At 39.9% G+C, this 25,467-nt stretch overlaps 5 protein-coding genes across 5 annotated transcripts; 3 read left to right on the forward strand and 2 right to left on the reverse strand.

The window, feature by feature from the left end:
• Positions 1–2,993: 2,993 nt before the first annotated feature.
• On the reverse strand, positions 2,994–4,454 carry LOC125777486 (putative gustatory receptor 36c). Its single transcript, XM_049452565.1, has one exon. The coding sequence runs from the start codon at positions 4,263–4,265 to the stop codon at positions 3,216–3,218; it is 1,050 nt and encodes a 349-aa protein (XP_049308522.1). The 5' UTR covers positions 4,266–4,454; the 3' UTR covers positions 2,994–3,215.
• A 2,498-nt stretch (positions 4,455–6,952) lies between these two features.
• Positions 6,953–8,497, forward strand: LOC115066305 (putative gustatory receptor 22c). The gene is made up of 2 exons (XM_029551050.2): positions 6,953–8,125; positions 8,179–8,497. The coding sequence occupies exons 1-2, from the start codon at positions 7,076–7,078 to the stop codon at positions 8,407–8,409; spliced, it is 1,281 nt and encodes a 426-aa protein (XP_029406910.2). The 5' UTR covers positions 6,953–7,075; the 3' UTR covers positions 8,410–8,497.
• A 447-nt stretch (positions 8,498–8,944) lies between these two features.
• On the forward strand, positions 8,945–10,033 carry LOC115066303 (putative gustatory receptor 59b). The gene has a single exon (XM_029551033.2). The coding sequence runs from the start codon at positions 8,945–8,947 to the stop codon at positions 10,031–10,033; it is 1,089 nt and encodes a 362-aa protein (XP_029406893.2).
• A 770-nt stretch (positions 10,034–10,803) lies between these two features.
• On the forward strand, positions 10,804–12,059 carry LOC105228213 (putative gustatory receptor 22a). The gene is made up of 2 exons (XM_029551031.2): positions 10,804–11,814; positions 11,886–12,059. The coding sequence occupies exons 1-2, from the start codon at positions 10,804–10,806 to the stop codon at positions 12,057–12,059; spliced, it is 1,185 nt and encodes a 394-aa protein (XP_029406891.2).
• A 3,640-nt stretch (positions 12,060–15,699) lies between these two features.
• LOC105228212 (putative gustatory receptor 59d) lies at positions 15,700–17,013 on the reverse strand. The gene is made up of 2 exons (XM_011207929.2): positions 15,976–17,013; positions 15,700–15,924 (listed from the first exon to the last, which is right to left on the reverse strand). The coding sequence occupies exons 1-2, from the start codon at positions 17,011–17,013 to the stop codon at positions 15,700–15,702; spliced, it is 1,263 nt and encodes a 420-aa protein (XP_011206231.2).
• Positions 17,014–25,467: the final 8,454 nt, after the last annotated feature.

The following is a 25,467-nucleotide window of genomic DNA, read 5'->3' on the forward strand; positions in this document are numbered from 1 at the left end:
AACCTGTGTGTGGTGTTAGTAATGTGCCAAGGCAAAGCGAGCGCTTCTAAAGCCACAGAAATATGAGTACGTATTTCGTGACACAATGTGAATTGTGTGTATTTACTTCCTCGCACACGCCACATAGCTATACTACTTGAACAAAAATTAATGAATTGTAAGACACATTTTTGGTGGTGTTAATAATTACCGTTATTGTTATTAACCTGCCAGATTATACAACAAAACAGTCGCAGAAGTATAAATGGAATGTGGCCTGTTGGAAAGGCGCACGAGGATTGAAAATCATCTTATGTAACAGAAATTAGTATTTCAATAATATATATATAATAATCATTAAAAAATCGAACCTTTCTTTACTGGCGTAGACACCGCTTACGCGATTATAGCCGAGTTAACAACAGCGCGCCAGTCGTTTCTTCTTTTCGCAAAGTGGCGCCAATTGGAGTTTCCAAGTGAAGCCAGATCCTTCTCCATCTGGTCTTTCAAACGGAGCGGAGGTCTTCTTCTTCCTCTGCTTCCCCCAGCGGGTATTGCGTCAAATACTTTCAGAGCTGAAGTGTTTTCGTCCATACGTACGACATGACCTAGCCAGCGCAGCCGCCGTCTCTTAATTCGCTGAACTATGTATGTCGTCATATTACGACTCACAATTAGCTTGAAAGTGTGATATTGCCTGCCAAGAATCTAGTTCAAAAAAGTTTTGAAAGGTTCAGTCATATCCTTACACAGTGCCACCGACAGACGTAGAAAAAGTAACTTTATTTCGTTTAATTTTTCCTACAAAGAGCGTTAGAGTTTCGGCATTCACACGCAAAATTTCAAGGTAAGTCGAATCATTTAACTACAACAATCAAAAGATTAACTAACGACCGACGTCACCGACATTTTTATTCATATGCCCAATTCACTATATTTTGATTTGTTGTTTTTTCTTTGTTTATTTGTACTACTTTCACAATATGGATCTGGGAAAATCCTATGTGAAGAGTTCAAGCTTGTTCAAGGCATGCCAGGAAAAAGGGGTGTCAACGGGCTGCAATGAAAGCAGGTCAAGGCTTTGAGTCATACGCAAGACAGGCGGCTTGCCTGTCTACGCAGCTGGAGATAGCAGTAGTGGGTAAATGCTTAGCCAAATCGTTGTATTTTATGCGTGTATACCAGCTTTCTTTTCTCCGTGCATTTATTTGTGTAAAGTCTCAATTTGGAGTTAAATACGAAAAAATATGCCGATTCGTATTAGAGCGATCCACACATAAGTGTCGACATCTATGGCGAATTTCAGATCGGAACGTAGCTACATTTCTGATTATGATTTCTATAAATTAAGCTCCTTTATCTAAAATGCCCCCATTCTCTTCCAGCGCCTATTATAATTAGTCAATTGACCCATTGATTAATTTTACGCTTACTGTCGATAGAGTAATTACGCAAATTGCCGCAGGTTCCCATTTATTTTCTACAAATTTATGTGGACTTGTACTTACTTCACAAATGAGTTGAGCAAAGAAAAAAACGCTCAGCAAGTGATTTGAATAGACCAGCTTCATAGTTCAGCAGATTTTAGGGAGTGTTCAATAACGGTTGATGCCATGACGCCATGACACATATTTCAGGCAATTTTTTGCTTGGCTTTATATACTATTTAATAATCTTAAGTGCCCTACACCCTCGTACGGGCAATTGAAGCCGGCCAAAGCACTTTCATCAAACCACAGTCCTTTAATTTGCTGCAATTATCCGCTGCACCTTTGACAACACCCTCAATCTGGGCAGCAATGCGAACGATTTTCCCTCAGCACACAAATTGTGAATTGTGCATCCGCTTTCCGGTCCCACTTTGGCTGCGAATATTCTCGAGATATTTGTACAAAATGAAAAATTTCCAAATACTTGCAATTTGTCGAAGCCACGCGAGCACAGAAATAGTTGGTTGCGGCACACCACCTGCTACATTCTACACGTGCCCGATGACCTGTGGCTGGCAACCAATGCCTCGCCTCGAGGCACGACATATGCAAATTCTTCGCGGCTGATTGCATTGTTTAAGTAACTCTAAGATACACCCAGATTATTGTCTGCTGACCCATATTTACTTTCGATTGAATAAATGCTTCGCAATTTGCCGCCGCACATGTTGCATGCCAGCCACGCCAGCGGCCTTAATTGAACGCTTTCACGTTGCTATGATTGCCAATAGTGGATGTATTTCTTGAAAAGGTTTATGGTAGTTGTATTTCATTAAAAATCGAATGCTATCATACCCGTTGGGACCTTTATTTGCACCGTTTCTTATGTAAATCTTCCTTTTTTTGGCTTTGTGAATTGGAAGTGAAATCAATGAAATATCTGGAAAGGATTGCGGTGCCTCTAAGCGCATGGAGGTATAACTTTATTTAAATGTCAATTATCTACTCTTGTGATTTGTATCATAGTTTCCGATCTCCTTGTAGCTTTATAAATATTCTTTCGCGAAAACGTGTTCCTCCATGTTTAGGCTCGCTAAATAATGCACACATTCCAAGTTACGATGTTCGGACATAGGAAATTTACGCAAACGTGTTTGTATATATATATATTTACACCGGAAACTATAAACATTAAGAGTCACGGTGCGCTCTCACATGAAGCTTTTGTAAGTTTACAGAAATGGAGCTTTTATCGAGAAGCAACAACTTTTTGCAATGGTGGTTCTTACGGTTGAAATCTATATAGCTTTAAAGCTACAGAAAGCTTCATTAGGCTTCAGAAAGCTTTCTGTAGCTTTAATAAGCACACAAGCCACAGAAAGCTTTATGAAGCCTAATGAGCTTTATGAAACCTAATGAAGCTTTCTGTACCTTTAATAGCAATTCGCTACAAATTAAGCTAGTGATATTTAAAGCAAACATTTATTTATTTTTCTACGCCAATAAAGAAAACGCTTTGTTTATTTCTGAAGCAAATTATGAACTGTTTATTAGAATACTGCTATTGTCGGTAAATATCTTAAATACTTTTATTTGCCATGAGCTTATTTTCAAAAATTTTTATAATCGTACTGCACCAAAATTATTGACCTTAAAATCGTTGAATTTGACTGCGCCAATAAAGCGTGTCCGTTGAGTGAGAATAGACCCATAATCATCGGTTGATATGAGTGGCAAGCTTCTTGGAGGAAAAATTGTTCCAACTGCAGTTAGAATACATTTTATAACAATAGTAGATGAAAATATTTACATACTTACACTTCGTTCCCAGTATCTGTTCAATTGCCACACTTCCGAGAGCGTTTGCATTATTGAAAAACATGTCGAAAAATTCTTCCGTAGACGTCGAAAGGCGATGAGAACCTCCAAAAAGTCACCGCAGTACGCCGCACCAGCGATTAGGAAGAGTACAACGGACCATAAGGGCATGGCCACTGACAACACCCCTTCTGGTTTCATTAAAGAGTACACCAAATATACCAAGGTGACATTATACCAATACAATATGAATATAACACAGCCTGCCTGCACACCCAGTATGGCAGTCAACCGATCGGCAAAGCGCTGCAATTGCCTGCGCCTCGCCATCAAAGCATTGAATTTATTGATGAGGTTGGCACAGCGCCGCGGAAAGTTCTGAGGACATACACGCCGCTGTGCGCTCAACATGGTAGCAGCATCCACTATGTCCTGCAACTCATCGTTCAGCGCTTCTAAGTGAAAATTCAAAACGCACATGCCGAAAAAGAAATGATTAACCACCTGGTTGAGTATTGCCAAGTAAATTGTCACCAGTATAACAGGCTGCTGGTCCCGCCAGCTGCCTGAGCGCCATGCCGTCGCAAGGCGCGACAAATCGGTGACAGTAACAAGCAATAATTTTCGCAATAAAGCAAAGCGAAAGCGACGCACCGACAATGACGAGTGTAAAATATAATTGACTCTTATACGAAACAGACGCTGAAAGTCTATAACGAGCGCGATTATATCGTGACGTCGCCACCAATAAACTGCCAAAATGAACACACACGCCACCGAGCGAGTCAAGGACAATGACGTCAAGAGAAACTGAAAGAGTTGGCGCGCCTTGGGGTTGCGCGTAAAGTTCATAGCGTCGAGCTTGAATTGTTGCGGCATCAGTGCAACTATCAACAGATTGACTAGTATCGCGTAGGCTGCAACACGGGTTGTAGGTCGTATGTTGTATGTGTGAAAGTCATACTCGAACCGTAGTAAACCGAATGCGAGCGAGTAATAATAAGTAAAGCGGTAAAAATAGCGTAAAAACTGAGGCATGTTTTCAGACTAACGCTACGGCCTAGCCGCGTCTTGCAGTTAGCCTTAAAATGACTTGAATTGCCAGCGCATGAGCTCTACCGCGATGCGTATCGCAACGACAACTGAAGATGGCGGTGGAGCCTTCCTATCAGCATTAATTAATGTCTGAACGAAATAGCGTGTATTTGTGTATGTATACCGTTATATTGAAAGAGTATTAGTAATATAATTTTGATTATAATTTACAAAAAAAGATTTAACAGAAACCAAAGTGTATAGCCTAATGGACACTGCGGGAAATTGGGAACACAACACAACACAGGAAAGCCATGTCATGTCGTTCGACGTTTTACGCCAGTAAAGAAGAAGAAGATGTATATTATATGTACTATTTACTTTCTGAAAGAAATAGAAATGATTTTACTTGAGATCCCCATTACTTATTTATCGAGATTAACTTTAAATGTAGCTTTAGCTCTACATTCATGATCCCCTCATTATGCAACTGATTGACACCACGAGCGCCACTACATGGTCGATATGTTATGAATACGCTATCATCAGATGTATTTGCGGTCGACAGGGGATATCTGCGTTTTTTTTAAACTCCTTTCTTTTCTCTCAGTGTATTAGCACAAGCATTGTGCGACAAAAATGACATTTTGTTTGTTCTACTTTCCTGACTTTAATCCAAATACGTTAGATATAAAGAGAACGTTGAACAGGACTAACGTGTGCTGAGAATTGAAGACGAATAATAAAAAAATGGAAAATCGCCAAGGCAAAGCTGTTGCAATAAGTCGTTGGTTACAAGAATTTGCCAATTATTTGGGTATTATTTGTGGTATTACCAGAGTTAAGGTGGATTTTCATACGCAGACAATTAAGAGTTCGCTCTTAATGACTGTCTACGTTCTGATCATAAACATTTTAACTGCGGTTTCGTTGCCTTTTCTCTACTTCTACATTGTGACAGACGTAACTGGGGACTTCACAAACAACTTATTGATACTTACCGATATCGTGAATCTGGCAATAATTTTTAGCGTCGTAGCTTTTAGTATATTATCACGCTATATCCGAGAAATGGCTTACATTGGATTACTGAAGGAGATCTTCGCTCTAGATAGAGCATACTTTCGTGCACTACCGACGATGGTGGAAATGCAGCGTTGCTCGAATCACAAATATTTTACGAAAATGTTGACTTCATTATTCTATACGATTTGGCCTTTTGTTGGCACCTTACAAGCAAGGAAGAAAATCGATATGAAAGCGTTGTTAATAGCATTTTACTTCAGCTTTATTATAGCCATGTGCAATGGTACTCTCAATTTATATTTGATTCAAACGTTGGAAATACAATATCGAGTGTGTGTGTTAAATACAAATCTTGAAAAGTTGCGGACGTCCTTGGAGAGTATGCATAGGTGCTCCAGAGGTCGGCTACATGGCAATTGTGTGTCTCTAAAACGACTAGTTTTCGCTACTACTAGCGATTTGGGTGAACTGGCGAAAGTGCATGGACGTCTGTCCAGATTGGTTGTACGTCTTAACAATACGTTCAAGTGTCAAGTTATCGGCGAGGTACTCAGATATATAGTCACAAATGTTTCGTACTGGTACTTCCTACATTTAGTGGCGAACAGTATGATAGACACGATTAAAAGCCCATTCCTATGGGTGGCGAATTTGTCAACCGCATTTTTAGCGCTTCTGGACATAAATTTGCTTTATTGGATCTCACATTCTACCACACATGCTTTACAGGAAACGGCGCACATACTGCAACGTTATCGGACGTTGCCATTTACGAGCCAAAATCTCGAGCGGCAGGTATGCCAAGCACACTGTCAATATCTTCTCATAATTTTTAATCGTTTATATTACAGTGTGAACTGTTTTGCCTGCAACTTTGCCAACAGGAAACAGAAATGCGAATAGGTGGCATGTTTTCGCTGAATCGGCAGACATCTTTGGCTATGGGGGCCTTTATGTTACGGCACATAATCATTCTAGTGCAGTTTGATTACGAGTCGCGTATATCTGGAGCTAGTTCGAGTATCACAATAAACTCCCTTGTTGATATGTTTCGATTTGGTAAAGTTTAAGTTAGCCCCTTTCGAAGTGACGAGAAGTCTCTTATACGATTTTTCAAACTGAACTTTCCTTTTGAGTTAAATTCAATTCTTTATAACCTACTTAAAATTTAAACAAAACCACACAGTAAAATAAAAGATCAAAAAGACTCTTCTCCTTCAATTTCTTTGGAATTTATCCAAAGGACTTGTTTCTGCCATTCCGAATTGTGTGGTGAATCGGCATCGGTGTGCAGAAACACAGTTTTTATTTTTCACAACACAGTCATAAATTATATCTTTTCGATGGATTAAAGAAGGTGGAACATCGCTGGGTTAAATGTATAGAGCTAATGGAGATTAGGTTCGGTCGTAGAGTTCATTCAGAATCTATGCATCTAATTTGGACAGATATTCGTGTTGCTACAAGGGAGAGTCACCAGATCCTCATCGATCGACCAAGCGTTTTGGGCTTACCACCAATTTATTAAGCTCCTCGTTTCACATGTCTCTTTGGTAAGCTAAGTACTTGCTGAACCGACTTCATATGTAAATAGAATATGAATATGCCACTGAGGCCTCATTTTAGCGTACAATGGATATTTTACAAGCATTTAATTGATTTAATTGAGTGCCTTGGGGATGAGTTGCGATAGCTATCTGCTGCTTCGTGGAGTTGGCAAACCAATTACGGTATGGCAGCAGTCGCTAACGGCATTCAATCGGCTGCACTTCGCTTGATAAATTAAAATGTCAAAAATTATTACAATTTGTTTGCAATACATGAACTATACCGCTGTTTTTCTCGGATTCACCAGACTTCGCATTGATTATGACAGCCAGAAGATTTACGAATCGAGAATCATAGATTTCTATGTTGTGATTGCCAATATCATCACAGTGGTGCTGCTGCCGTGTGCTCATGCAATATCCATCAAATATATAACCGCGAATTTCAAAAATAATTTACTCGCCTTCACCGATTTGGTCAATCTGCTGATCGTTTACACAGTTGTTGTGTTTACGGTATTAAGCCGCTGCCGCCGAGAGCGCATCTACATGGAGATATCGCAAGATATTTTCAAACTGGACAGAACCTACTTTGCTAAATTGACTATGAATGCACGCATCGAGAAACAAGCCGATTTGGTCATATTACTCAAAATGGTCACCACCAGCCTTGAGCTATTTGTTCCCATCTTTGGCATATTTAATCAGGCGATACGGGTGGACGTTTATGTATGGATGCTGGCGTTGTACACAAGTCTCATAGAGAGTATTTTGAATGCAGTATTGTTCTTGTTTTTCTATATGCTCTGGCTGGTGCGAAAGCGCATGTGGCGCCTGAATGCCCGTCTGAAGGAATTGCTGCACAGTCTGCAGAAGTTGCATAAGAGCGCCGCTAGCGTATTGTCGCCAAACAGTTGCACTCTACAGCAGTTTAGTGCATTGGCAGCGGAGGAGCTGCGCGAAATAAAAGGGGTGCATGCGCGACTCAGCGCGATGTTGTTGCGTCTGAACTCGGTCTATCGATGGCAAATCATTGTGGTGTTACTAACATATTTGATAAACAACATATCGTACGGATACTATTTTGTGGTCTCGCTAAGTGACTCCATAAATATGCCGCAGAGTGTGCCGTCTATAATTACGTCATTGGTGGCAAGTACGATTGTTTTTATTGATATCAATTTACTGTACTGGGGCGCGGACGCTACGACGTTTGCTTGCCAATCGACCAGGCAAATACTTCGACGCTTCCAAGGGCTGCCATTGATGAGCTCCGCTTTTGAGCGACAGGTAATGAAAATTTTTTAAATAGAGTTATAATTTGCGTTAAGCTCTACTTGCAGTGTGAAAGTTTTGCTCTACAGCTGAAACAGCAAAACATGAATATCAACATCGCTGGTATGTTCTCATTGAACCGGCAGACTTCACTGGCTCTTTGGGCCTTCTGCGCGCGCCACATAGTCATATTGGTGCAATTCGACTTTGAAGCGCGAAAAAATTCGAAGGGCTCAAGCGGCGTACTGGAGCATATTAACCAGATGCTACGGTTTGGTGATGACTATATAGATGTATGAGCCAAAATGTTGATTCCACAGTCATAATAATCGTGCTGATTTTAAGTATTTGGCACCAAATTTAACTTAAAACTGGCAAATGATTATATTAATGCTCGTATATGTCAAACTGTGTGTTTCTAAAGCAAACTTGTTTTCTGATTAAATAAATTGAAATAAACGTATTGATCGCTTTTCTACCTTATATTTATTTGTGTTGTGGTATTAAAGCAATACAGATTTAAATGAACAACGGTTCCAAATTAGTTGCGCTTATACTTCAGAAAGTTTGTGCGCCTTCGATATTGTATAATTAGGCCTATATATTTTGTCGGTCGTCACATCTCAGTTGATGGCACTTAAAATCTTATCACCCGGATCGCACGCCAACACCTCGTTAGTAAGTATGTATGTCATTAAAAACACCGTGCGTGGGGCGAATACTGCGTCGCCAATGTGGCCCAAAATTCAACGCGCACGCAGTAAATAGTGTTAGATAGAGCTTCAGTTGCACTCGAAAGCAGGCACACGACATAGTTCACGCGCCACGATGATTATGCATAAGCTCTGGTACCAGCGCCTTTACAACTATGCCACCATTACGCTGGGCATGACGTCATTCAATTACAACGCCACATCAGACACTTACAAGCAACAGCTGTGGATGCAGGCGTTAGCTTTGGTGGCCAATCTGTGGACGATCCTATCGCTGCCTTTCATCTTTTGGAATGCCATGAAGCGCTCCTCCACGATACAATGGAACCCCATGATGACCAATATCGATTATATAACAAATATCATACGCAGTTTGGCGGTGCTCTACATCATACTGAAACGTCCAAAAATCGACCTGGTTAATTACGAAGTGTTCTGCAAGTACCGACGTCTGCGGAAGACCTACCTAGCGCTGTTGCCGCGTGTGGCTTTCATCGAACGGCGCATGAATTGCCTCTTATATGCCAAGTTTATAAATGTGAGCATACTCGTCGTTATAACCGCGGTGATTTTCCTACAAGGCTCGGAGTTTGAGTGGACTTGGTCGAACTGTTATTTCTTGTTGATGGTGCTACAAACCACGACCATACTCCGTCTGACGATATTCAATTTCTTTTGGTTTTTATGGTCTATTTGTCATAGCCTGAAATACGTGCAATGGCACATAAGGCATTTGTTGCAGGAAACGAGCGATAGCGTGCGGCATGGCAAGCGCTGGCGCCTCAACATGTTGGCTGGCGATGTGCATCGCATATTGGAGGCACATTGGCAGCTGTCTGAACTGGCGTGGGTGTTGATGCGGAACTATGGCTTTTTGGCACTTGCCGTGTTCTTGGATGAGATTACTTCGCTGGAACGGCAACTCTACTATGGCATCATTTTTACTTTCGACCACAGAGCTGAGCTTCATTTATTAGTTGTTGGCACGATTTACTTCTTTGCCATGGTCTTTAATATATATTTGGATTTCTTAATGTGTGACATAACGGTAAAGACGTATTATGCATGCATCAATCAATTGGGCAGTATTTCAGCAATGAACGTGCAATGCAAAGCACTCGAGGAAACGGTGAGTGGTCCTGAAGTTCGGAGGATATGCGATATATTCTTACTTAGGATTTCAGGTGGAAAAATGTTTTCTACGCAATAACAACAGAAGCTTCCATTTGGACTTGTGCGGCATGATGACCATAAACAAGCAGACTTGGATGCTCCTCATGCAACGAATCACCTACAATAGCCTCACTCTGCTGCAGTTCCATATAATCCTCAACATGAATAAAAATTTTAATTGAACATCAAGAAAGTCTGGAAGAAATGCTTCTCAAGTGAATATGGTGAACTTGTAATTGAAGAAACCCTGTCTCTCTCCGGAGAGTGTAAAACGCTAATCTTACTACACAACACGTAGTTCATAATTATAAGTGAATTTTTTTTTTGCTCAAATAAAATAATTGTTTGAATGGCAATTATGCTTATTTCCAGACTTTAATCAAAGTTCATGCGAGAATGTGTTCTACTGTAAAGAGAATTCAAAGGTTTAATTATTACAAACTCGGTATGAAATTCTCTCAAAAATCTCTTAAAACATTGCACATTCCAAAGGCTGAGCAAAACGCAAAGTGAAAGCAACCAACCAAACCGATCGCCTGCTCGATCGTTGCAGTTGATACTTGACTCGATTGTTTTGCTCAAAAACCTCTTCCACATGTCATGTAAACTAATTCTAATGCATATCCGCGCGATAGCTTTTTACAAAGTGCACAATTGCATTATAAAGTATTTTGATATTCGATTTGATAAATGACACGTTCAAACAATCCATTGCCGAGCCAAGCACGCGCTTACCTCAATGTTCAATGACCAGTCGCTTTTTCAACTGTCATGCGCTTGGCTGCGTACGCGCTCGTAGCCACGGTTATGTCTGGTGCTAAAGCTTTCATATTTCGTGTGTGGTATTATTACCTGTTGGCCACCGGCTTTTCCTCGCTGTACTTTGACTTTCGTCGCAAGCGTCTGCAATCGCCGCGTTGGCTGTGCTACTATCGTCTCTTCATAAACGGCGCATTGCTGCTGCTGCTACCCTTTTACTATATAAATGGCACTGTGTACTTAGATGATTTCGTGGAGAAACCGCTGCTGGCGACAATCGGGCGGTTCAATGTTGTGGCGCAGAGCTTCGTCATTATCTACACATTCATCATCCGCCACCACCAGGATCAGCAATATTGTGGAATCGTGCAAACTCTGCAGCATTTGGAAAGGATTTATTTTGAAAATTGGCAAGAAGCGCCCAGTGTCAATTATAGCAGGCTTTTCTATCTCAAATTCTTCACGCTTTTCTCGCAGAATATTACGCTTGTGTTGGGTAGCGCAACGATAATGGAGAAGCGTTCACTGACTCGAATCGATTATCTGTTAAATCTATACTTTTTCATAATATGGAATACGCTGCACACAATTATACTCGTCTACTACCTCACACTGTTGCATATCGTTAGGCGCTATGACGTGTTAAATATTTCTTTGCAACGGTGCTTGCGGTGGCTCAGCGCAACGCCTCCTGGCTCTATGGTGCGGATAACACACAACTGCTTATGGGAATTGCGGCGGATATTGCAGGTACACGGAAAGCTGCAGGCGCTTGCAGCGCAAATGGTGAATATATACCGCTTTCACATTACCGTCATGCTACTGATCTTCTTCTTCAGCAGCACGGCCACTTTTTACATTGCCTTCATCAATTTGCCGAATTGGACGAACCGCAAAGTGTTTGTCATATTGTCCTTCGCGCTGTTCGCCATTAAATCGTTTGATGTATTTTTATTAAATCACTGCTGCGAAATTTTGGTGGCGCGACACAGTGAGGCGCTGTCGTTGCTCCAGCGCCACCAGCACCGTCTGCACATGTGTGCCGAGTACGAGCAACTGGCAAGTGCAATAAAGATATTGGATTTACATTTTCATTTGGGTGGAAATTTATATTGTAATTTTATTTGCAGTGCACAGATTTCGCTTTGAATGCCGCGCTGTCGAAATTCAGCATCAATATTTATGGCATGTTCGATATGAACCACCGCGCCACGCTCGCCGTCTTACGCAACGCCGTTATGCACGCGCTCATACTTATACAATTCGATTACATAGTGGATCCGGCAAAGCGACAGGCAGGTTAAAAATGTCTGAAGTCTGTATTTATTGTTCTACGCCTTTACTTATTTGAATGTGTCATATTTGCATTATTAAAGATTTTCCTCCACAATTTAATAGTGCTTATGTGTCACGGGTGGATTTCACTTCTTTCATATCAGTCAGCCCTACATTCAGCAGTCGCAGTCGCAAAAATATCTGTTCCCAAAAGTTTTTCGCAATTTAAATAAGTCTGACCCTTATCAATAACTTATAAGTTTAGTACTAAACATAGTGCAGCTAGAGAAATTTTTTGTGAGTGGCTACCTTAAACCACGAAATGCTTTTAGAGGAATTTTTGTTTATCTACTCATTTACTTAAGCACACGTGTCTTAACGTTGTTTGCTATGAACACCCACGTATAAATGCAAAATTTTACGAGCACTTTATTAAATTGAAGTGCATCCACATTGTTCACCCCAACAACCGCATAATCGCCGATCTGAGTTTTAAAATAGACAAACATTCGCACTACTTACAGGTAGTACTTTGTAGCCCTTTTGAAAACCGAAAGGTGATTGACAATACCGCCAAATGATTAGTTTTTAAAGGCAGAGTGGCTACATAAGACCTCGAGCAAGCAAACCGCAATGCAGGCAATCTCATTGCAAATTCACTTATTGTCGACTCATATTGGCTCTTCTTTTTCTTGTGTCAATTCTTTCTTGATTTTGTGCTTTGTTCGACCACCGACTGTGCCTCAATTGGTAAAACTTATTTTAGCGATGAATAGTAAGTCAAGTTTATATGTGTAACAGGGATTTAAGATATACGTAGATACGCCGTAAACTAAAGTAAACCATCAAGCCCTTGCGAATGCCGTTTATAGAGAAATTTCGTTGATTTGCTACTCAGGAATCACTTCGCAGTGTCTTATTATCTTATTTTTTCTGGATTTTCCACGCAAAATGTCCATTTAAATCTAATTACTACAAACTTAATCTTTGTCTCGAAAACTTCAGAAGAATATTGGCGACGAAGACCAGCCACAGTACTCGAACTCACACTCACTCACACTTTTCATTTGCGTCATGCTTTATTCCGCTTTCCCTTCAAAAATGAAAAATACAGTTATGGTAAATTGCATTTACATATGTACATATATGCTGCATAAGTTGATGGCTGCACTACATTCCGAGTACATGCGGGGACTGGCCTTAATGAGTCCATTGAGTGATGGTATCGAAACCCTTGAAGGTACTCAATTAAAAATTCCTATAGACTGCATTTCAATGAACGGGCTTTAGATTAATTATATTTATTTTCCGATAAATTGTGATGCTGACGATGTGATAATGCGCTCCGTTACAGGAACGCTACATCAGTTCAACTGCAGTACATTTGGTGGTATTTAACGGAACACTTGGAATGCAGACCGCTAAGCGCGCGAAGCTTCGAAAGAAAGTTTTGAGTTATGTGAATATTGTTGCCGTAGTCCTAGGTATCGCGAGTTTCAGGCTGAATTTGAAAAAACAACGTTTAGATCGGCCACTTTGTCTTCGCTTTTATGTTGTCTTTGCGAATGTGGTGACGCTTCTGCTCATGCCAGTGGTCTACATACAGCAGGCGACCGCACTGCAAAAAACTCATGTCGAAAACAGTCTGATCAACTTCACTGATTGTGTGGGTATTATCTGCACATTTACAGCGGCAGCAACTACAGTATTACGCCGTTGGAAGCACGAGGTTCACTATGCTCGCATAGCTCAAGCTATTTTCAAACTCGACAAAGACTACTACAACAAGTATCCTTGCGACAATGACAAAGACCGACACTCAGACTATTTTCTATACTTCAAGACGCTGACTTTTTCGCTCCATGCAATCGGTGTTTTCTATGGCGCCATTCAGTTCTCGCCCATCTTCAGCTTGAGAGATCTGCTCCTGGCTATATACTATGGTTATGTATACAACTTGCTTAATGGTTCGCTCTTCATCTATTTCTGCTTCATGTGGCTTTTGCGAAGACGGTTCTCCTTGCTCAATACCAATCTAAACCATTTGCTCCATGCACTGCAGCCGTCGCAAGGGGTCAGTGAGGGCGCATTGGAAATACAACAGTTGGACATATTTGGTGTTAAAGAGTTGGCGGAAATCTCCAAAATACATACACAGCTGAGCACACTAGCTACATGCCTCACCGCTGGCTTCAAGGTTCAAATTTTGGCTGGGCTCCTAACACAACTGATAAATGGCATCACTTTTGGTTATTATGCTTTTTTATTGAACAAGAAATATCTCTATATCCACTTCGATATGCACACTACAATTTTGGCTAGCGCATTTACTTTGTTGCTATTTGTGGATGGGTCTTTGTTGTACTGGATAGCGGAGGCAACAGCGAATGCTCAACGCTCTACATCGCAATTCCTGAGACGGTTTGAAACATTACCCCTTTCATATGAAGGTATTGGGCAGCAGGTGAGACTTGGAACCCCTATTAAGAAAGTAGATTTTAGTTGAATATTTTCTCTTTTTACAGTGCGAGCTCTTTGCCTTGCAATTAAAACTTCAGAACGAAAATGTCAGCATCGCTGGTATGTTTCCACTCAGGCTACAGACTTCACTCGCAATGTTGGAATTTACCCTCAGGCATATTCTCATTATGATACAGTTCGATTATCAGTTTCGTATGCTGAATGCGAATGAAAATACAGTACTGGATACTTTCAGTAGGCTGCTAAGTTTGAATTACTTCGAGCACAAATAAAAACCATAAAACCCAAATATGTATATTCCTTTACCTTTAAATTACTTACAAAAATATTTCCACCCATTGAGCTTTGCATTGCTTTTTGAAATGTTCTTCTTATATCTTACTAAGTTATAGCATACACAGGGTTTCACCGGAAAGTAATAGTGCTGATTTTCTTTCGCCGCGACTGTACTTCGGGGCGTGCGCGCACCGACTGGATTCGATAGAGAGCGTTCCTAGCTAACGAACGAGCGGCTGGTCAGTTGTCTCCGAGCACCTGGAGAGTGAGGACAAACATTTTCGCGCGATGTGTTTCTGTGTGTGGAGCAAGCCGAAAATTTAGCGTTCGTTAGAACAGAGGTACGAGATTAAATTCTGCGTGAAAATTGGTAAATCTGCTACAGAGAAGTTGTGCGTTTCGGTGGCGTCAGGCCTTTCTGGAAGGCCGGGAACAGGTCGCTAATGAAGACCGTGCTGGGAGACCTGCAACTTCGACAAACGCAAAGTTTTGAACTCAGACTGTCGACTAAGTACTCATTTTATTGACTCAAACGAAGGGTCAATAGAGTCCGACAAGACAACGCAGCCTATTGGAAGTTGCACCACGACAACGCCTCGGCTCACACCGCCCTTCTTGTGAACAGCCATCTAACCAAGGCCGGCATCCCGACGCTTCCGCAGCCGCCCTACAACCTAGATGTGTGTGTGTCAGCGCTGCATCAACACAGAAGGAGCCTATTTTGAAAGTATTTAAAGAAAACGATTGATTCAACAAGTTGTTTCAAATCGACTCAGTCCTATTACTTTCCGAATAAACCCTGTACATATGTACATATCTCCCTTTCATAAGTAATAAAAACTCTTTCCTTTTAAAATTAGAACTCGATTCCTATTCATTTATCTCGGAAACTTGTAAGTATTTTAAGCTCTCTTATTCTTCGTCATCGTTGACACGAAATAATTTATCCAATCTGTTCAAGACTGCATTGTCCGTCGATGGTTGTAATTGTAAACCAATGTCGAACTGTACCAGTACAATTATCTGAGTCAACGAATACGCCCAAAACGCCAACGCTCTTTCGCGATTCATTTGAAACATGCCAGCCAGTTTGCTGTCCATCTGCTGACCCGTCAGCTGCATGACGAAGAGCTCACACTAAAAACACACACAGTCAATATCATCATTAAAATAACTGCACATACTCACCTGTTGATCGAATTCTTCACCTAGCGAGGGTAACAGCTGGAAACGTCGCATTATTTCCGACATTTGCTGCTGTGCGTCTGTAATCATATGCGAAATCCAGTAAATCGAATTCAGATCAACGAACAATATGATCGCATATGAAAGGAACAATAAAGTGTCCACATTGAACTCCCAATCCATGGAGCCACTCAACCCCAAAGTCAAATAATACCCAAACGAAATGCACTCAATCACATTCTTTAGCAACACAGCCAAAATCTGCACTTTGTAATCCCTGTTTAGATGCGACAGCAGCCTATTTAACAGCGCATGTACTTGCGATATTTTAATCAAAATGGTGGTAGCTTCTATAACCGAACGCTGTTGCGTGCCTCCAATAGGCATCTGCTGCAGCCGACGCAGCAAATCAATCACGGTCAAGTTGAGATAACAGAAGCGCTTCCGCAGCACCCACAACCAGTGGTAGTACATGAAGAGGGCCATCGCCAGTATGCTTTGCGAGTAGACATAGTAGAAGGTCTGCAGAAACGCAGGAACATCCAACGCATCGCTGACTGTCAGCCAATCGTAAAAAGGAACAACGGTCTGCAGGCATAGTGTAAACATTTTAAAGTACAACAGATGATCCGAACGATGAGTCACCGGCCTTTGGCCATCATACATACTCCGAAAGTGTCGTCGGTCAAGTGCCATAATTGTTTCCGCCAATTCCAAATGTATGCCCTCTCGCCGACCACGCATTAGCACCGACAGTGCCGCAGCAACGATACTAATGAACATATTCGCCGATTCCGTGAGGAAAACCAAATTTTCTTCGAATTGTGAAGAAGTATACATGGCCTCATAAAAGTAGAAAACCGGCAAGGCCAACAAGTAGGCAATATTTACGCAAATCACAAAGCGCGCAACGTGCCGGGATTGAAGCACGCGCTGTGCTTTGAAATCGATGCGAAACCGTGTGAGTCCCAAGAATATCGCGAGTACGTTGAAATATCCAATGATGCGTGGAAGCATCAGCGAGCGCTGTGTTTGATACATTGCTGGGATATTAGCCGAGGACTTGGCTAGCTCCGTGCGGTTGACGTGTAACTGCCGTTGCTTCCTCGCGTGCCTGTACAAATAGTCGGACAGTAAAAATTTTAAGTATTGCTCATAAGAACAGAGGTTTTGGAGGCGCATGCAAATCATTACACGTTATCACACAACGGCATGCCGACGCAGCAATTCAAGTGCATTCGGGTGAACAGTTATAATTAAAATGAATAACGAGTGTGTGTTTAAATATTATCTTATTGTCGACTAAATTGACGGTCGCCGGTGATTGCTATGGATATCGCGCTTGTATTATTCCATAAGCAGCCAATCGGCCAGCCCTTTTGTTCGCATTACATAAAGCATTCACGAATGGCTTGCAAAAGTCGGCCAATAATAACAACTTTTCGCATTCGAAATTCGATGCATAATGCAACTTACTCAACTGGATGTGAAACGAATTGCTTTTGCGATTTCATTGACCGATTGAAAAAATTGTGAAACAAAACCCGCAGGTATAAATGGCAGTGAGAGATCTCCGGCGCTGATAGTCCTTGTTGAGGTTGTAATTGCGTTGCGTACGTGGAGCCAATTATTCAACATTAATGCGTGACAAAAATAATTGCTATGGCAATCGGGATCTCGCAAAGAAAAATGCTCGGCAGCGCCGACAATGTGATAGTTCGATTATTTCATATTTTCATTCATTTAGTATATGCGAAGGTGTTGGTGTGCGATCAAGCTCAATAATTTTATTCACAACTGAATGACTACGGAGTTTCTGTTTAAATTTTCTTCGCGCACAATGACGAAATATTAATGCGGAGTTAATTTGTAGCGAGTTCTGTTTACGTGTTGAGCTGTTTTTCTGCAATCAACAACTGATTTATGTTGCTGTAACATTCGGACACAGTCAGGCAGTTGGACACACCGAAATTCGTTGCGATTACTATAAAGAGCTGGCTGCTTGCTCCGCCCTAACGGCAATATTTTCTCTGGTGCAGTTGAATAATTAACAGGAAAGAAGGAACAAATGAAAGCAGCGTAGTGAAAAAAGAAGCAGAAGTGTGTAAATTCTGGCCGAAAATAAAAATGCAATTCCGTTATGGTAATTCACTTCTTAACAAGATTTTGCGAAACAAATATTTGCGTACATATTTTTGACTTAAGCTTTATATGAGAAAGCTGGTAAGATACGCATAGCGTACGAAGTCTTTTTTTTATAGTAGAAGGAAGCATCGACAGCCGACGTGCAGAACTTTAATCCGCTAAACTTAATCTACTCCGAACTCATATCTCTCGCACGAAACTGCCGAATTAAGTATTACTTCATGGAGAAAGACCTTAAGTCTCATCTATCATACAGACTAACGTACGAAGTCCGAAAAGGTGCCAATTGCATAGATTTGCTGTCGGAATGTTCATGGATCATTCGCCGTTTCGACTTTCCGTTTCAATTTGTTCTTAAGAACCTAAAAGTAAGACACAAAAAATGTTGTTTTACGAATTTGGTGGAAATCTTAAAGTTCTAATAACATGGCTAACTAATTAGGTGTTGCTTGCTTATATTAAGCAGCATATTTATGCATTTTTAAATAATATTGCCAACGCAGTAAGCCCACAAGTCTTCAATGAAATTTCCTTAATTTCAAATTTTTGCTAATTTTTTTATTCTCAACAAATTATTATTATTTTTTTTTGTAATTTTATAACTAACCAACTTCAAACCTATTTTATCCGCTCCTACATATTAACTTATTGTGTGGTTCCATATTTGACCTCTCTTCTTTCGGACTTCACTGCGTGGCAGGATTCAGATTCAATCGCCATTGTAAGCACAAACACACAACGCGATCAACGCTCTCTATCAAAACCAGCTGGAGATTTGCCAAATGATTTTCGAAACGGAAGTGTTGACGGCACTGAAAGCGAGAGCGGCACGAACGAATAAAAGACAGCTACAATTCGAAATATTCATTTGCCATTACCTCAAACCGTTTTCTGCCTCTCTCAATCAATGTCAGGAACACACAAACACGCATACAAAAATTTCAATATGTTGTCTTTATGTATAAAAATTACGTGTCAAGTTGTTTGTCCGCGATGAACTCCTAAACTGCTGAACCGATTTTAGCAAAATTTGGCACACTCTGACCAGTTCGAACCAACTTAGAAGATAGGATAGTAAAAACAGTTTATAAATAAAAAATACAGTGAAAGCTCTATTAAATGGACCCCCTATTAAGCAGACATTTATTAAGTACAATCTATTAATCGGACAACTGTATTATTATATAAACATTTTTAATTTGTTATTCATACCAAATATATTATATATATTTTATATTCGTTACGAGCTCCTATTAAATTAAATCAAAAAGCTGACATTTCTAAATATGAATTCCAACGTTTGAAAGTCGTTTTGGGGGAGCAAAAGGTATTCACAGCATGAAGTTCGAAAGTGCACATAAACGACACGGAATTGGTGAACCCCACAATTGTTCATTGAGATCGTGTCAATACCCCAGTTTGGCGTATGAGCTACCTAAATGAGTACACATAAACATATTTAGGGCTGAGAGCATAGTAAACAGTAAACAGCATTGCAATACTCGAGTCTTTTTGCTAATTAGCCAACTTTTTACATAGCCCGTTGCCGGTGCAATGCCGCAAAGGTAACTTGGAAAGTTTTTCAATTTATCGCAATTATGCTTTTTGTCTTTTTTCGCTTTCATTGAAATCAGTAGAGGCAAAAGCCACAAAAGTCCTTGTGATGTGTTAAAAACTTTTCAATTTGTTTTGACAGAACAAACTGAGCTCATGTGTATATGCCTACACCGTTTCGCATGGCTTGGAATATGCTTAAAAAGGGCAACTTTGACAAACAACTGGAGTCTTCCAAAAACTTAAATTACAAACTCACAATTAAGCAATTATTTTAACTCGTGCGGTTGACTACTAAAATGGTTAAAGTTAAAGGAGCGTCACATAATTCATATTCCCTAGAAGGAAGAGAATAAAAGGAAAATAGGCGCTTTTAGCAATTGCCAAATACACGCAACGTTTTAATTATAAAAACATTATTTTATTATATTTTTAGTCCACGTTTGTGCCCAAATTAGGTTGTTTTAAGTCCAAGTACATTAGAAACTTGTGGAAGAGCCTTGCCTATTTTTGATTTCCATATTGAAAAAAACCTCACACGAAAGGTTACTTTGTCGATTTTTTTTGCAAGCTCTTTATAATTCGTATGACAAATTGCACTTTGTGATTAGTTGGTCAACTGCCATTAATTGAATGAAAAAATGAATTGAAAAATACGCAGTGGTGTAAGCGCCACAAAAACACCTTTACCAGTAACATTAAATGGTTTCAGCGCAAACATAACGAAACACATGTGACGCCAAATGCAATGCTACTCTTCGCGAGAAATATTTGCAAATTGCAGTAAAAATGTGTAATCCGCTATGAGCACAAGGCTTTCTAAAAAATTCCACCAATAGCTGCGTGCTTTTATTGCCCCCTCAGCAGCTCATAAAACTCCTCAACCATACAGATTTGTTTGCGCTCTGCGCCCATCAACAGCCGAGCGTGCTAAGAATAGACTGCCCACACTACTCACTTATGCTTACGCACCGCACACATACGCGTGCGCACTTAGATCGCATATAAGACTAGCGAATGGTCAAGAGTAGACACTAGTTGAACGCCGAATAATTTTCTAACGAACATTTCATGTTTCATCTGCGCTACCCCGCTTACGTTCCCTTGATGTTAAGCAGACCCTCAATTAAGTCTCTCACACTAGCAATTCGGTTACCTAATTCTCCGTATATTTGGTTGTATGACTCCATAAAGTCAGTTGCATCTCGAATAATTCAGCATTCGCTACCGCTCCAGCTCACAAACTCAACTGCCTTAAATCAAGGCGCAGCACATGCTAACTAACCGGTACACCGGTTACTCACATATCTACACGCATTTATACGCACTATTGTAAGTCATGCATTGTTGCCTTTTGTGAATTTTATTAAAGCAGAAATGTGCAGAAATTTGCACAATGGCAATTCAGAGGCAATTAAAATGTTACTCATACGCCTAGGCAAACAAGAATCATTGACTGCCGCATACCGCACAACACACACCCTTTCTTTAATGTATTATAATTGCGTAAATAAAAAATATATTTTAAAATTGAAAATTTTCCAACAAAAGTAGCCACAAAACATATAGGGGTTTCGGGGGAGAGTCAACTTCTAACAGACAGCGACCTATCCGTAGCCTATTTTGCTAACCATATTTGTTTCACCTATGTGTCTTGCCAAATAGGCATTGACCGCTGCTTTGTCTTCGTATCAAGAATTTATTGAAATATGCTCTAAAGGAAACTGCCGAATTCTTGCGCTCAAATGAATTTACCGCCCGTATACACTTCAGTGATTTTTATTGCCTAAATTTCGCATAAATATGCGCTTACAATGCTGTGTGTTTCCACACACTGAAATACACATGAATTCGTAGGCAGACACATATACATATATATATACATGCGTGTATTACCAAGGGAACGATATAACGTAAGGATATTCCTTGCTGTGAAAACTGTGTGTGTGAGTCATTAGCTCATGTGTGTATGTGTGATGTAGCAGCACTCTCGCCAGTGCGATTTTACAGCTGCTCAAATAGTTTACGAAATTCCAATGTTAAATTTGAAACCAAACACCACAAACAATTTCATAATTTTTACAAAACACAGCTCTCATTATGTAATTTAATTCAATGGCAGTGGCAAAATATAATTCGGGAAAAAATTGAGTTGATCAGCAAATGGATTTCAGGTTACTTATACGCCAGGCAGCACCCAAAAAGTGCATTTTATGCCCACAAAACCGCAAAAATATTAAAAAAAATTAAAGACTTTACGCGCAAAAGTGAAGGACAGACGGAGTTAACTGTTAGATAAACTTAGTTACAAACTTAAAGCGAATTTTCCGCACTTTAAACCATAATTTCAAATGAATATTTAAATGAACCAGCGAAAGTTTTTGAGTTTACGAATTTACTCTTTTTCCCTAAATTTATTACCTCACGCGCACAACTCGCAGCTGACGGACCAGGCTGGGCCGAAAATTCGCCACTCAATCAAACCCATGTGTGTGTGTGCATGTGTGCGCGTTCGAGCAGACGTGAGAAATTGAAGCAAAGCTTAACTGTCACAACCGAAGTTCACGGCCTGCCTTTAACTCACTCACCACCATCTTAGCCGTCTGCTGCTTTTATAGCGAAGAAAGGTTTTCGCACATTAAACACGTTTCTGTAGTAAAAGAAAAAGTGGCAAAAACAACTATTAAACAGAAATCGGTAGGAAGCAAATGATAAATAAATTATGCGAAACGTAATTCTTTTCGCCGGTCCATCCATCACTTTTTTGTAATTTTACTTATTTTATACTGATAACGCGTTGAGTGCTGAGGCGCTGAAGCGTATAAAGGCAGCTTAAATTTCGAGCCTCTTTAAAGAAATAATCGTCTGCATGAAATTATCCGCGGAATGCCTAAGAGACGCGAAAAGTTGATACACTAACCCAAGCAGTTCTCTAAAGCACACCGCGACCTTATCAGTGCGAAGTCATGAAGTCAAAATTCTAATAAAAATTATCGTTTATGGATTATATGTATATGTAAGTGAACTCATAAAGGAAAGTTAAATGTAGCCACTAAGCTAAGCACTCACAGCAACTTTAGCTCACTAATGAAGGCGGTGGTCGCCGAGTCAAAGCACAAAACGCATATCAATTAATTTTTAAGGTTATGCGCATGCAGTAACACTTAATAGCTAGTCTTAATAATGTATACATGTGTGCAGTGTATGCGTTTGTTTACAAAAATTCATGCTATTGCTCTTTCAAACAAGTTTCTCCAACTGCAATCAACTACGCTCAGACTTTGGGCATTAAATTCCTTTGCTTTGAGGCTTTAAGGAAAGCTTTACGTTTTGCTACTGCTAACGTTCGAGTTAAAATTAAATGTTTCTGGTTGGAAGCGAGTGGCGAGGCAAAGCCAAATAATTAATGCGGTCGATGGCAATCACAAAGGCGAATGAAAATGCACCAATAGCCAAGTGGAAAGTGCAAAGGAGAACATAAAGGGGAGTAGAAAAATCTAATAGCAGAAAGGATTAGTGTTACGACGTTCTCATTACTACACTGAAAGTACGGTTCCGAAATCAGCTTGCAATAGTCATCAAATAAGTTTCCTCTAGTCGCATTGCTTTAAGCAAAGCAAGCCGTGTATATTTCTGGCTTTATAAGAAAGACGTGTGACAGAGTCTATCGCACGCGCGGAGGTGGTCCCCACACTTTTTTGGTTTACTCCGAGAGGCAGAAGAAAAAGTGATGTGGAAGCTCGACCAAGTAACTGACGGCAGCATAACTGCCAATCACACATACACATCATACACATATTATGTATTATTATACATATATACATATTTATATGAGGAACGCGTCATGTCGAAACATTTCTTGTCTACTTGAGTTTTCTTGTCGTCGAATCTTACTCACCTGAAAATGGCAGCTGTGGTATAAATCGTGTTTTGAAGGCAACGCTATCAAGTTAAGTGCCTGTGCCAGCAAGTTAATATTTAATTAACGCAACACTCACATGTAAACCAGGCGATTTTTTTCTCTTTGGAATGTTGCTGTCTACAACATGCGGAGAACTTTTATTGGGTAAATATTTCCTTTAAAGCCAATTTTGAAAATATTTTTTTCTGTAGGATCGCTTTTAGATATGTGTTGTTGTAGTCGCTAAGGGAAAGACTCAAAGAGCGGATCCCAATTGTAAGGTGAAAAAAAGTTACTATTAAGAGTACTTTAACCTATCAAAAATCTTTTAAAGTTTAGCGAAAAAAACAGACGAGTTGCCCAAACAAAACTTTTCTACTTCTTACACTGAATCTTCGAATCTGTTGAGGATAAAAGAAGACGAATTTATCTTTTAAAGACAAACGATGACTGGTTAGCTTGCGCAGCTGGGAGAATGAAAATCCAAATTAACCGCCTTCATCATGAACTTAATATATTACTATTTCGCCGCCAGCATAGCCTGAGGTCAATGTTAAAAATATGCGAGTTTTGTTTTCATGAATGAAATGCCAAATCCACAGGTGGTCTTCTTATAGATTCCAAAAAATTTTTGTTTGCTTTACGCAAAGAATGATTTGTCTTGAGTGGCGCTCTTTTTGACAATGACAATAGCGCATGCGCGTAAGTTCCACAATTCATTCGCTTCCACAACCTAGCCGCCTTTGCGGTGCAGCAGATAACATCAACACAGAGCCTTGGAAGCTGTGCGGTAGTGAAGACTTTGCGGCTGGGTAGATATTCCAAATTGAATTTAGTATATATGCGCGTATATGTTTGAGAAAAATACGATATATTTGAAATAACGAGAATATGACCAGTCCTGTCGCCAACTTTCAATCAAAATAGATTATATTTGCTTATCCTTACCATTGGCTTGATTGTCTCTTCACTTATCTACTTTGCGGCTGTTAAGTATATTAAATAAAATTTCAAAAATAAAAAAATAACGAAAAGAGCTTCAATTCCTCTCCATACCCTCTATGTAGCAAAATATGCCTGAAAAACTTGTAAAAATCCTTTATGTAAACGCAATGAACTGAAATAAAATAAATTGTTGACTTTGAAAATTATTTTATTGGAGTAAAGTTTAATCGAACTTTTTCGGTGCGCTAAAAGCAGTAAATTCTTAGTAAAGTCAATTCATGTTGAAAAACAAAAAGGAAAAGAATCAGCTCAGCTCAGTAATGCGAGTAGCAAATAGTTAGCATGGAAACTGCACAAGGGGCTCTTTGTAACTGCAAACTGCCCTTTTAGCAGCAAGGCTAGAAAACTTTGCCAATTTGCGGCCCAATAGTTGCGAGGAAAAATTTTATATTAGCGATTTTTCACAGTTTTGATTTCCTTACACTTTTTCCAGTTTTTATATTATTTATGTATTTGCTCTTATGACCATTTGTCCACGAAAGAAAAAAGTAAGAAGCTTGTAACTTCGTTTTGAAGTCTTAAAAGGATAATCCAAGGCTTTAAACTAATGAATGAAGCTTAAGTCCGAACTGTTAAGGGCTAATACACATATCTGGACTCCTTTGGTAGCTATGGATCATATAACAGATTTAAAAGTTCTTTCCTCCAACAGTTTCCAAAATATTTACGTACTTATTAAAACTTTAAAGCCCTGATTGTTTCCATCGTATTCGTTTTCCAGAGTTGTCACTGAAATTACTATAATATTATAATAAGTGTCATGAGAAAGATAAAGAACAAACACGGTTAAACATCTTTTGAATTTTGCATATTGCGGAAAACAAAGCCATCAAAAACAAAAGCAAATTTTAAATTTCCTCCATCCAGCCGAAAGCCCTAACAAATAGCTC

Source organism: Bactrocera dorsalis, chromosome 3 (assembly GCF_023373825.1).
Source record: "Bactrocera dorsalis isolate Fly_Bdor chromosome 3, ASM2337382v1, whole genome shotgun sequence".
Taxonomy (NCBI): Eukaryota; Metazoa; Arthropoda; class Insecta; order Diptera; family Tephritidae; genus Bactrocera; species Bactrocera dorsalis.

Coding starts and splice junctions, on each gene's coding strand:
- LOC105228213 (XM_029551031.2), top strand. CDS start 10,804: ATGTCTGGTGCTAAAGCTTTCATATTTCGTGTGTGGTATTATTACCTG. Junction 11,815..11,885: donor GTGCCGAGTACGAGCAACTG/GCAAGTGCAATA, acceptor TTTTATTTGCAG/TGCACAGATTTCGCTTTGAA.
- LOC125777486 (XM_049452565.1), bottom strand. CDS start 4,265: ATGCCTCAGTTTTTACGCTATTTTTACCGCTTTACTTATTATTACTCG.
- LOC115066303 (XM_029551033.2), top strand. CDS start 8,945: ATGCATAAGCTCTGGTACCAGCGCCTTTACAACTATGCCACCATTACG.
- LOC105228212 (XM_011207929.2), bottom strand. CDS start 17,013: ATGTATCAAACACAGCGCTCGCTGATGCTTCCACGCATCATTGGATAT. Junction 15,925..15,975: donor GTGAAGAATTCGATCAACAG/GTGAGTATGTGC, acceptor GTGTGTTTTTAG/TGTGAGCTCTTCGTCATGCA.
- LOC115066305 (XM_029551050.2), top strand. CDS start 7,076: ATGTCAAAAATTATTACAATTTGTTTGCAATACATGAACTATACCGCT. Junction 8,126..8,178: donor GCTCCGCTTTTGAGCGACAG/GTAATGAAAATT, acceptor CTCTACTTGCAG/TGTGAAAGTTTTGCTCTACA.